Source organism: Cryptomeria japonica, chromosome 6 (assembly GCF_030272615.1).
Source record: "Cryptomeria japonica chromosome 6, Sugi_1.0, whole genome shotgun sequence".
NCBI lineage: Eukaryota > Viridiplantae > Streptophyta > Pinopsida > Cupressales > Cupressaceae > Cryptomeria > Cryptomeria japonica.
Window position 1 is genome coordinate 679,023,252 of NC_081410.1, and position 13,262 is coordinate 679,036,513.

Below are 13,262 nucleotides of genomic sequence, written 5' to 3' on the forward strand. Positions count from 1 at the left end.
ACAACAAATGGGAGCCAAGAGAAAGAGCAACCATTGTCAGAGTTTTTCCTAGGTTTGCATCAATTCCTTCATGTGAGTCTGATAAATTGATTGATTTCTGTTTTTGAAACGTATTATTGTACAAGCCATTTCATGACATAGAAAGGGATATTGGTCAGTTATAATAACTCCATAGTAGAAAATTGGGAGTCATTGAACTATAATGCTTGGCATGTGCAGCGAACAACAACTGCAGAAAATGTTGAAAATGCCAGTGACTCTGAAATTGAAGAAAATGAATTTGTTCAAGGAAATACCATAGAGCATGAGTGGTAAATTATATCTAGATTGCATAATGGTCAAATTATGCAAGTTTCTGAAATAGTTATGTTGGGCAGAAGAGACATTGATAGAAGTACAGATTGGTCTAGTGAATATCAAGGTGAAGAGCACACAAGTCAAGCAATGAAATTCATAAAAAACATGAAGGATCATGGATGTCTCATATTTGATGATATACCACAATGCATCAACTACACAACACTTGGTGATAAACAGCAAAAGGCAATGAGCATAATTATGGCACACTATCATAGTAATCAAAATGGGGTGCCTTTGTTCATGATAATTCAAAGAATAGCAGGAACAGGAAAGTCATATTTGATTGTTGCAATTAGTCAAGCTCTTCAAAATGTAGCAATGCCATGTCGTTCTCCTCTTTTATTTCTTGCACCAATAGGAGTTGTTGCCTTCAATATAGGAGCTTCAACAATTCACTCAAAATTGAGAATCCCAGTGAGAGAATTTTGTCCATTAGAAGGAACAAGACTCACAAGTTTCCAAGAAGAAATGATACATATAAAATACATTTTGATTGATGAAATGAGCTTCATTGGTCAAAACATGCTGGAAAATATAGATTCTTGGCTCAGGCAGGCATTCCCACAAAATGCAAACATAAGCTTTGCAGGTATGTCAGTATTACTATTGATAGCAACTATTTTACATAATATTTAATATAACTCATTCGTACAAAATTTATATAATATTAGTACATAATTTGAAAAAAAATTTACATGTGTTATTAGGTATATCTATTATTTTAGTTGGAGATTTGGGCCAATTGTCTCCAGTCAGTGATAGATCAACATATGATAGCAATAGACGAGCAAAGTTATTATGGGAGGAATTCAAAACAATGGTAACTTTAGATGGAATATTCAGAAAAGATGGAGAAAATATCCAACAACAAAGATTTCATCAACATTTGACAAATATAAGAGATGCAAACCCAATAATTGATGATTGGAAGCTGCTTATGATGAGAATCCCTATTAATTTAAATGTTGCAACCAATGAGGAGTTTGAAAATGTCTTCCATTTGTTCTCTACTAATGACAATATTCATAATCATAATAAGAGAATGTTGTATTCCTTGAGGCATCCTGTTGCACGCAGTGTTGCAACAAAGGTAGGAAGTGTTAATGTAATAGAAGATTGTTCAAATGATGAACTTGATCTAGAGTTATTGATTAGCAATAATTCAAGGGTGATGTTGACTTCAAATCTATGGACATAGGTCGCTCTTGTAAATGGAGCTCTAGGGTATATTCAAAATATTATCTACAAACCAGGAAGTGCTCCACCTGAACAACCTACATATGTGATGGTTGAATTTGATAATTATTTTGGAATGCCATTTGATGATCATCATCAAATACAACTACAATAACAACAATACAGAGGGGCGGGACACTTCAATTACCATTAAGATTGGCATGGGCATTGGCAATACACAAATCTCAAGGGTTCACTCTTTCAAAAGCTACAATTGATATAGGACCAAGAGAAAGAACAGGATTGACATTTGTCACAGTATCTTGTGTGAAGTCTCTAGAAGGTCTTAGAATAATGCCACCATTCACATATGACCGTTATGAAAAAATGAAAAATGACAAACAACTTTCCAAGCAGAAAGCTGAAGAAAACAGACTCAAATTTTTAGAAGATAATTTGATGTAATATATTTTTCTTTAAATAAGATTCAATTAGAGATAAATAAGTTTTTTCCTAAATGTGTTTTGTGGAAAATGTTCTTTCTTATTTTGTTTTTTAAAAAATGTTGTCTGAAATCTAGAGGAAAAATTAGTTAAAAATAGTACAAGTTATTTCTTACAATGTTAATGATTTACTATTGTATTTGCAAAAATTTGAACTTTATTATGTTTCTATTATGAGTCATTGTTAGTTGCATCACAAGTCAACATTGGTACAATGGACACAATGGACACAACTACAATGGGACCTTCAACAAATCTTTATGTAAAGAGTCCTTAAGAAAATAGGAAGCCAATGGATGAAGAAAACAAATTGGAATTTTTAGAAGAAAATTTGATGTAATATGTTTTTATTAAAATTTGCTTTAATGATTATCGAATAAATCATTAGAGGTTGATGCAAAATGTTTTGTTTGATTTTTCTTTATTGAAAATTGAGTTCATGTATTATTTGTTTATGTAATACATCGTGTTCAACTTTTATTCAATGCCTGTTAAATATTTTAGGAAACTACTGCATTACTTGATTGTTATTTATTTCAACAAAAAAATTAATATTAGTTAAAAAATATTTTCTTATAAATACATATCAGTTGGTCTTTTAATTTCCATTAAGTGTTTTCAGATGTTACATATGCTATTAGAGCTACCAAGTTCAACACTAAACCTTAGTCTCTCCAGTAAAAAAATTAAGTATAAACTTAACATAGACTATCCTGCTTCACAAGGTGTGGTTGCGATGAACGCCTCGAAAGAAAGTTCAAAACCCCTTATGGGTTCACTTTTGAAAAGTTTGGCTCAACCATGACTATAGTTGTTGTTCATTTCCCTCAGATACAGAGACAATGGTTGAGGCGATTGATCAGTTTCGAAGAGAAAGATGTGTTTGGACAACTGCGAGCAAAGCAGCATTAAAGGCATCCATTTGGAAGAAACTTGGAAACAACAATAAAGTTGACCTTGAGAAACCACCTGAGAAGGGTCAAACCACTATTGATCCTATCAAACACCATTTAAATTCTCTCCATTATTGAGAGGAATCCATCAAACAAAGTGATAGCGACTCCTAAATGAGAGTCTACAAAATTTTGTAACTATTATGATTGTAGTCAATTTTGGATTGAGTAATAAAAATTAAAATTTTGGATTGTAAACTCTGTTTTTTAATGAATTATGTTCGAATTTGCTTTAATTCCTATGAAATGTTTTAATAAATTATATTCAAATTTTCCTCAATTACTATTACATACTTTACTATGACTATTAAGTGTTCGATGTTTTATTTTATGCATATTTTTTATTACTAAATGTTAATATTTTTTAATATTATCTTGTAACTATTCGTGGATATTTTCATTCTCATAATACTAAATTCCATTTTATGTTATTTATATTCAGCAAATAATCAAAACATGGATGTTTCTACAATGCATCAGAAATTGTTGTTGCAAGCCCAGATATATCTGTGAATTCAAATGAATTCATTGAGAGCCATATGAAGAAATGTGCGAGAACAATTTTGGTTGTGAATTCAAATTAATTCATTGAGAGCCATATGGAGAAATGTGCGAGAACAATTTTGGATTACTGCAACAAAATTGTCAGAGAATATGAAAACACGGCCTTAATGATAGATGATGTTGAAGAATTATAAATATTGCAAATGGAAGATGTTGCAACAAAAGTTAAGGAAGTTCTACAATAGCATCAAAATTTCCAAATTCTTTAAAAGAAGTATATCGCAATCATTATGAGAACAAGGGTCGGAATACCATCCTCATCATTGAAGAATTTTTTATGTATTTACATCATTATAATGAAGTGTTATTCATTTAGTTACTTCTTGGTCGATCTTTAATACTTCTTAACTATTGAAGTTTTATGTAGTTGTTAGATAATGGCCCAACTGGGCACTATGTGCTATTAGGGAATGTGTAAAAACCTATGAAATGTTTTAATAAATTATGTTCAAATTTTCCTCAATTACTATTACATACTTTACTATGACTATTAAGTGTGATAGTTTATTTTATGCATTTTCTCCACCAATATATTTATTTTTCAAATGATTAAAAAAAATTTGTATTGATAAGGCTCATGTATATGATAATAATAATGATGGTTACAATAGATAAGAATTTCATTTTTAATATTAATTATTTAATACTTTGTAAATCTTTACAATTTTTACACATTTTAACTAATGTTAAAATCAAAATTCAAATGACTTGAAAGTTATTGTAATAATGCTAATATAAATAAAATAAATATAACGTTTGATTTTTATCCACTCACATTATAGAAATTTCCATAATCGAAACCTTAATATTAATTATTATCATAATCAAACCCTCAATATTATTCATAATTAATAATTATAATCTTTAACCCTAAACCTAACTATATATCTAACATAAAACCTAACCCTAACCCTAATTATAATTCTAACCTTGACCCTAACCCTTTTCTATCCCCAAACATAATCCTAACTCAAACCCTAACTCTTATAGCTATCATCATGTAGACACAATTATATCATTGGCCCTAATCATAATTGACGTCTTAACCCTTATCATAATTATAATTCTAACCCTAACCCTAATTTTATTTATAATTAATAATTATAGTCTTTAACCTTAACCATAATTACCATCATTAAGATTAACCCCAATCCTAACCCTAATCCTAAGGATAAACCTAACTATGATATTAGCCCTAACCCTAATCATAATTGTTATTCTATCATGAGCATAATCTTATCTATAACCGTAATCCTAACCCTACCTCTAACCAAGATTTAAACCCTGATATTATACACTTAATAACTATAAAACAATATTATAGTTTCAAAATAAGAATATAGCAGTATTATACTTTACTAATAAAACTATAAAAATAATATTATAACTAACAATAATTTAAAATAATAATATAATACATTTAAAATATTTCAAATTTATATTATGAATATTATTTTCAATAAATTATAGAAATAATATCATAATAATCAAAACAATATAAATTAATAATAATAGTATATTATAATATTATTTCACAAAAAATAGAAAATATTAATAATAGTTGCAATAATAATATTACATATTATTGCAACAAACATTAATAATATATAGTTCTATTTTTATTTTCTTATTTTTTTATCATGTATCCCAAACTCTAATAGGCGCCTCTAGAAAGATATCTATCGGCTTATTATATATATATTTGATGTAAGCTAGTTTACACATATTTGAAATCCACTATGATTATACACTCTTTAAAACAACATCTAAAAAAAACAATAAAAACTTACATGACACTGCATAAATATGATCAAATACAAGATTTTGCCCTCAATAGAAGAGTGCTTGGGTTCAATGTCTTATCCTTTCTACTTTCTCCCCTAGCTATTAAGAATACTTCACCTTGTTTGGAGATCAACTATGTGCTAAAATAACTATAATCCAATAAGCCTCTCTGCCTTCCTTTACCGTTATGTGTTGCGTGAGGTAGTTGGAAAAAACTGAAGCGATGTTTGCAATGAGATTTATAGAGAGGGAGAGGAAGTGGAAGAGAGGGTGGTCGCAGGGAAACGAAAGGAAAGGAAAGGAATGGCTTCCACATCTGACGTAGAAATGAAAGCAGTGACGTCTGGGGAGAAGCCAAAGCGCTTTGTAATCAAGAAATGGAACGCTGTTGCCTACTGGGCTTGGGATATCGCGGCTGACAATTGTGGTATTTGCAAAAACCACATCATGGAACTCTGCATTGAGTGTCAATCCAATCAAACCAGCGAAGAATGTGGAGTTGCATGGGGGGCATGCAACCACGCCTTCCACCTTCACTGCATAAGCAGGTGGATAAAGAAAAATAACGTCTGTCCTTTAGATAATAGAGAGTGGGTGTTTCAGAAGTATGGAAAGTAGACTTAATATGCCTTTCAATAATGTTTGTGGCTGACAATTCTCAAACAAAATATATCCATACTTCATTTCATGCATGTTTGTCATAGCATTTACAAAAGCTATTTCAGGTTTACTTAACTTTTTAAATAAAAAAAATCAATTTTCATATGGATTATCAATTTTTTTGTTATTTAAAATGTTGTGTTTAATTATTTTATGATTGTATATGAATTTGGGTTTTTATAACAATGAATTCTTTTAATTTTATAATTTTATATTTAGACAGTTATAATAAGTATTGATATTTGTTAATCTTAAAATGCATCTTCATTCCCTACTAATATCCTTTCTTTGCTTCCTCTCACTTCTAGTGAATGGTCTTTTAAGTGCTTAGACTAAATCGAGAGAATGCTTTTCAACAAACTAATGTTAAGCTATTGATCAATATTCAATTCATTTTTTAAATGATTTCCTTTCTATATGGATAATAGAATACAAGTTGAAATAAATATAGTTTATAATAAACTAACAGTATTAATAAATTAACACTCGCATCAAAAGAAGGTTCAAGATTACAACAGGAAGATCAAATTGATTTTTAATATAACCGCACCCAAAGACATGGACTAGAGATAGTTATCCAAACAGTTACCTGGATGTACCTAGACAACAACCAACAACATAAAATGGAAGTTTTTTTGAATCTTGGCGAGGGTTGTTATTAAAAATTTCACCCAGATCAGAAAAATGGGAGACTGAAAGGAGCATCAAATGCCACTATAGTACATATTATGGCCCATTTATTACTTTGAATATCTAGTAGTTAGATACATTTCTATATATCTAACTTCAACATCTTTTAGGTATGTTCTTGAAAAATTTTGAGCTGCAGATTGAAATGCAATTATATAATATATTTTAATCAAATATAACTAAATCAATTTTTGTATGCCACAGATCTCAATACACCAGTATTTTACAAAAATTATAGCTGAATTCAGAAGAATGAACCAAGATCATTATAGATATTGCAATTTCATAAACATATATGTATGTTTGTAACACATATTTTTACGGTTACATATCTACAGCCATTGGGGTACAACATATGACATTTCGAAAAATCTTGCACACTGTTTATACCTTAAATTGAAAATATTGATATGGACAATGACACTAAATTTGGATACCATTTACATATTTAGAAAGGAAAGAAGACAGTTATGCAGTTAAGATCTTTTTCCGCGTTTGTTGTACAGTTCAAAGAAGAAATGGACAAAGCAAGAAATATGAGTGACAGTCAAATTTATGACTGAAGAAGGTTCAAAACATGAAACCAGTTCATATTCTAGTGTGGTAATTATGATCCTATCAGAAAAACATAAAAAGCGATCATAAGAAAGAGTACTCATAATCAGAGTGAAACAGAATTCTATACAAATAAATGTCGTTCTATAACATTTATTGTGCAGGTGATCTATACGCTTCCTCTTGCAATACTTACTTCCAAGTGTGCTTCATGCAAAATTCATTTGTAAAGCTCTTTCCAGCATTTCCAGATCCAGGGTGCATAATCAAATTCTTATCACCTGTGGCCTCTGTAGCATCTCTAGTCTTGGACGAAGGCCCCAATCAATCTGCAAACAATCCAAAGTGGCCTATGCTTAGTGGAATCACACAAGTATCTCTCCTTCAAAGATAATGTGATGAATACAGTTTTGTAGCTTTACAATTCAAAGACTGATTCCAGATTAGCAGTCATGGAGAAATAATCATGCTACTGGCATTGGTATTAGTATATACTATTAGGGTATTGTTACAATCAAACGATTATTTGTGCTGCTTCTATTTCAACTGCAGTGTTGATCTCATAGAACCCTTTTTTTTTTGGAAAAACTGTAGAGTTCAGATATCCCCAAATTCAAATTGTAGAAAAATAATTTACATTTTGAGAGATAACATAGCAAACAATGTTGTTCCTCATCAAGATCATAAAATGAATTTTAAATTCCAAAAACAGTTCATCAAGAACTCACGTGCAGAAAATTGCAATTCCGAGAAGCTGGCAGCCAAAAGCTTCGAGTGCTAAGGAAAACTCAGCTGTAGGAGGGTACATTGAAAACTCGGCTTGGGAGACCTGGATTTTAGTATTTTTGCATGATTCCACAATATCAAAAATTGAAAGGGTTTCATTGAAACAAGAGTTGGGATACCTTGGCAGAGGTAGTTCTGATTGCTTCTGACTTTTGGCCTTTATGGTTCCAGGTGGCACCCCTTGATAGGATGAATTTCGGGCTGGCTGAGGTGCCACTGCTTCGTTCTTCGGGCTCCTTTTCTTCTTTTTGAGTGTATTGTCCTTTGGCAAATCTGGCACAATTGGAACCATCTACCTAAGTAAATATATCTTCCTTCTTTTCAAAATCAGACTCTTATTCAAAGAAATTTATAGGAGTATCAGCATCCTGTAAGAGCTCTTCCTCTACTTGATATTCATCTTGTTGATCATTTGCTGAGATTATTTGCATAAACCTTGTCATTCCAAGACAAGAGGATCCATCATGATCCGTAATCAGACGAAAATTACATGCCATGTCGTTTCCCAGGCTTGCTGAGGGAGGAGCTTCTATGACTAATTTATGTGTAGGCCCAATAAGAGACAATTTCTTAGGGAAAGTCCCTTGCTGACCATAGTTATTTCCTTGACATGTCCTGGTATGATGATTGATAAGAACTTTTAGGTATCTATCTCTTCAAAGCAATGATGTCGTCAGCCAATCTCTGAATTGTCGGGTCCGTAGAACTTGTTGCTTGAGGTCTATTGGTTTGTGATTCTTTTTTCCACCTTCCTGATGCTATCAGATCATCTTCTACTAAAATAGCCAATGTTTATGCTGCTACTAAATCTAGTACGCCTTCTCTTTTGATAGAAAAACTAACATTCGAAGGGAGTGTATTGATAAAAAAACACTTTTGAAGAGGATCCCCAGGTCTAAGGTTATTTGGGATTCGATTAGCTATATTATTGAATTTTTGCCACAAAACTATGCATGGGCTCATGCACTTCTTTCTTCATTGAAGATAATTGAGCGAATAGAGTGTGCTCATTCTCAACAGACTTAAAACTATCTTCAAACTTGATTCGCATAGTGACCCAAGTATTAATTGTTCCATTGGGTAAATGATAAAACCACTCAGCTGCGTCATCGATGAGAGATTCCACAAATAATCAGATGGCAACAATATGTTCCTCAGGAGTAACCTTTCCATCTCCTCTGAATTTGGGTATTATTTTTCTTGAGCTTCTTGGTAAGTCATGTAACTGTGCCCCTAAATTAAGAGATCCAATTGCAGCTCCCCAAGGGATTGGTAGGGCCATGTTGATTAGATTATAGTAGGGATTGCCCTAACCTTACAATTATTCTAGAGCCTTTGGACAAGGAAGAGAAGGTGGTCTGCTCAAAGACGCAGTCTTCTCAGTGGATGGAAATGACAAAAAGTTAATGGATTGGAGCAGATCAAAATTAGAATCCAAAAGTTGACCTCTAAATTAATAGAAGAATAGAGAGTCACCAACCTCCCCTCTAATTATATGGCCTCTAATTATATGGGGGAGGATTTGGTTGATTATTGGGCTGGTCTCGAGGTGGCTCCTGATTTCTTCTATGAACTGGATTCCCAGAAGAGCTACAACAAGAAATCTTGCCCTTCATCTCACCAGTCTAGGAAGTTGGGCTAGTTGTTCCTCTTCTTGTATAACTCACCCAACACTTCTATAATCATCAAAGTTTCTTCTACACCTCCAACCCAAAGTTCTCAGTTGTGTAATGAGGTCCACTTGCTCATCTTCCTAGTCCAAGTTTTGTTGAAGGACTAACACACCATTCTGATTCATCACAAACAAGCAATTCATCAAAATCACTGTGCGAGAGTATTTTAATATATAACTTCCCCAACAAAGTCGTCAAAAATCTATTGGTTAACAAAGTAGCCAGTTAACTCTGTTTTTTCATGCCCAAACAAGTTGCAATTGAAACTATCAATTGAGTCAGATGTAATGATATTTTACACTTTCTCTCTATTTATTTTACAAGACGTGACTACCTTCTAATAAACATAATAAATGAAAACCATACATACTTTTAATCAGAAAGTAGGGAAAAGGCAGAACTTTTAACTAGAAAGCTTAAAAAGGAAAAAAAGGAAATAACTAAATTTAAGACAAAATAGAATACAAAGATACCAAATAATCAAATCGCAACAACCTCTAACTTAATGATTGTTATAATATCCATTAAAAGATGAATTATTCATAAGAAATGCTCAAACATCAAATTTAAGACACTTCTCAGAGCAATAAGAAATTATTTAAATAGAGATGCATTTCACATAAGAAGAATACGATAGCGATCTGCAAGCGGAAAAAATCGTGATAAGATCACAACTAAACTGTAAAAACTCGCATCTCAAAAAAATGAAAAAAAGTCACCACAAATGCAACCCTAAAAAGTTAAAAGTTTAAAACTAAAAGTTTCACATGCGAATTCAGCAATTTCAGTTTTGGGTTTGACTGCAGCTTCCCTAACGACCGATGGCATTCAGAATCGAGATTTTATTCCAAGTTTTTTTTTTTCGCACATTTTACTCATATTTTCAGGAAGACTATAATATTTAGTTTTAGTTTTACAGTCTATTATTAGATAGACTGCAATATTTATCAATATCATTATGCATATGCCAAAAATATTTATAATAGTGTCATTGTGCAATATTAATATTGCACTACATAATAATAGTAATATTATCAGTATCATTATGCATATGCCAAATTTTTTATAGACTGGAAAATATGACAGTTTATGGTTTAAAGAAACTGTTTCATGGTTTACAGTTTCTTTAAACCATAAACTATCTATTTTAAAAATATTATAGCAAGTTTTTTTTGGCATGCACATAATATTACAGTTACTTTTATTACACAGTGCAATATAAAATTATAAGTATTGTACAATTTATTTATATTACACAATCTATTTTATATTACATTTAATAGACTGTGTAATATTATGATAAAAAACTTGTTACTAAGAATGTTAATCGTTAATATTTTCTTTTCCTTAAAATTGATTTCCAAAGAGCTCATATTCTCCCACATCTAACTCCATGACCATTTTTGTGTCCAAATTCTATTGTCCAATTTTAGTTTGTGTTCAACTTCAATTTATATTTATTGATCCATGTTTGGTCTCTTTTTCTAGGTTTCTTTCGATTTTTAATAAAAGACAATGGCTCAAATATCATCACTGGTCAGAATATTACTATATGTGACACTTGTCCTAAGGAGGTTGATAGAGAGGCAAAAGAAAGGCTTTCAAAATATGAGCAAAAGAAGGCAAAAAAAATAGGACAATAGAGAAAATGGCAGCCTCAATGACAAATCTCAGTTCTACAGGATCGGGAAGTATGGCAGTGGGCAGCAATATGTCTAGTTTTTTCATTCCCCATAACACTCCTAGTGTGTGACCTGGATTGCAAGGTAATTCATAGAATAAAGAAGTGCATCAATAGAAAAAGGTGGCATGTGCTAGATTTTGGTAATACAACAGTCTTTCGTTTAGTATTTCTGATAGTCCATATTGGGAGCAATTGGTCAGTTCATTAACCATCTCAGGTAAGGGGTTCAAGGCCCCAAGTCATTATGAGTTGAGTGGGCCATTATCATAGAATGAGGTCCAAAGCACACTACAGCTAGTGGAACACCAAAAGAGGATTTGGGAATGAAATATCCCCTATGGATACTTACTCTAGACTTAACCAAATGCTCCAAAATAAACAACGGTTTGCATAATGACTAATTTCTATTCATTCAACAAAGTATATTGAAAACAAATAACATCAAACTGAAACAAAGATCTGAATTTTTATCATCCATATGAAAAATCATTACAACCTTTAGTAGAAAAACAACAAAATTGTCTTTCCAATCATAGCCACATAACAATTGGATGCACAAGAAATCTCTCAATCATGGTTACAACATGTGGAGTAGGATTGGAAATCTTCATACCAGCAGTAGAATTGTCTGATATCTTCAACAAACACCAGCCAAAGTAGATATTTCACCACCATAGCTAGTCTTCTTCAAGAGGGATTTCGTCCTCAGGAAGGCTGATATGGACCAAGTCCAAATCTCCAGACCCTTGCAAGGTTACAAACAAGAAATGAATAAAACCAACATACTAAAACAATCCTCTCAATCCTCTTTTATAACTTTATGGATGTCCCTTGGCCTTCCATTTCCTCTTGCTTTTTTTCATTTTATTTTCTTTTGTTTCACTTTTTGAATTAAAGGTGACTTCTTTGATTTCCCACTTTATCAAGTCACTTAAGTAATTATATAATATCATCCTTATGACATACTTATTGAAAGGAATAATATTAAATAATTATACTTATGGCTTATTAAATAATTTAACATGCTTTTAATTATTTAATTAGAAGCCAAAAGGAGATATTACAAGTCCTCCCACCCAAAATTGCTTGTCCTCAAGCAATTAGCACCAGGATCCCATACTAATCTTGGAGGATGCCATGATCTTCTATTAAAAAAACTACATACTTTTGTCACCTCCTTATTTCTACCCAAAAACATTATGTTGATGATCTGTAGTAGATCCACAAACTCCTCTACAACAACTGATGAGTCCCAAGTGATTCTAGGATTCCAAGTTAGTCTAGGGAAGGAGCTACCATGTTGTAGTTGCACCACTCTATCTATAACAATCTGATTAGTGTCCTTAATTTATGTTCTCAACATCTGGAACTCCAAGAAGTGCCCATAACTCCATCTGTTATATCTGAATTCAATGCTAGCGAATGAGTACTGCATTATCATCTCAATGGAGACTAAGTCACTACCAAGACTAGAATCAACCAATGTTGACATAGTTCTTACCAACATTTGCATTAAAACTCATGTGAACTGACCATTAATCTTCCCGCAATCAAACCAAACCAAACTTGTTTGTTGATCAAAGGGAAATCTACCTATTTGCATATCATTGATTTCCATCCTATAAAGGACAACTAGGTCAACAACATAATTAGAATGAAACTCACAACTCCCATCATGTTTCAACACCATGTTGTTGTGCTCAGCTACGCTTTCATTGGGTGAGATTCCTTCATCCAACTCAGAGGATTGTCATAAATCACATCATCATCAAATCCAAACAAAGGATTGCCAACAATTTTCAAACCATTGTTCTTGTTGATCCAAAATTCTATTTTTTGACTTTGGGCAAAGCTAGTCTAAAACATAAGCTTC

The 13,262-nt window shown here is 32.0% G+C and overlaps 1 protein-coding gene across 1 annotated transcript; it reads left to right on the plus strand.

Annotated features, from left to right (window-relative positions):
- Positions 1 to 462: 462 nt before the first annotated feature.
- Positions 463 to 1,558, plus strand: LOC131855999 (uncharacterized). Its single transcript, XM_059207050.1, has 2 exons — positions 463 to 949; positions 1,068 to 1,558. Exons 1-2 carry the CDS (start codon positions 463 to 465, stop codon positions 1,556 to 1,558), a joined length of 978 nt encoding a protein of 325 aa, XP_059063033.1.
- The last annotated feature ends 11,704 nt before the right edge of the window (positions 1,559 to 13,262 follow it).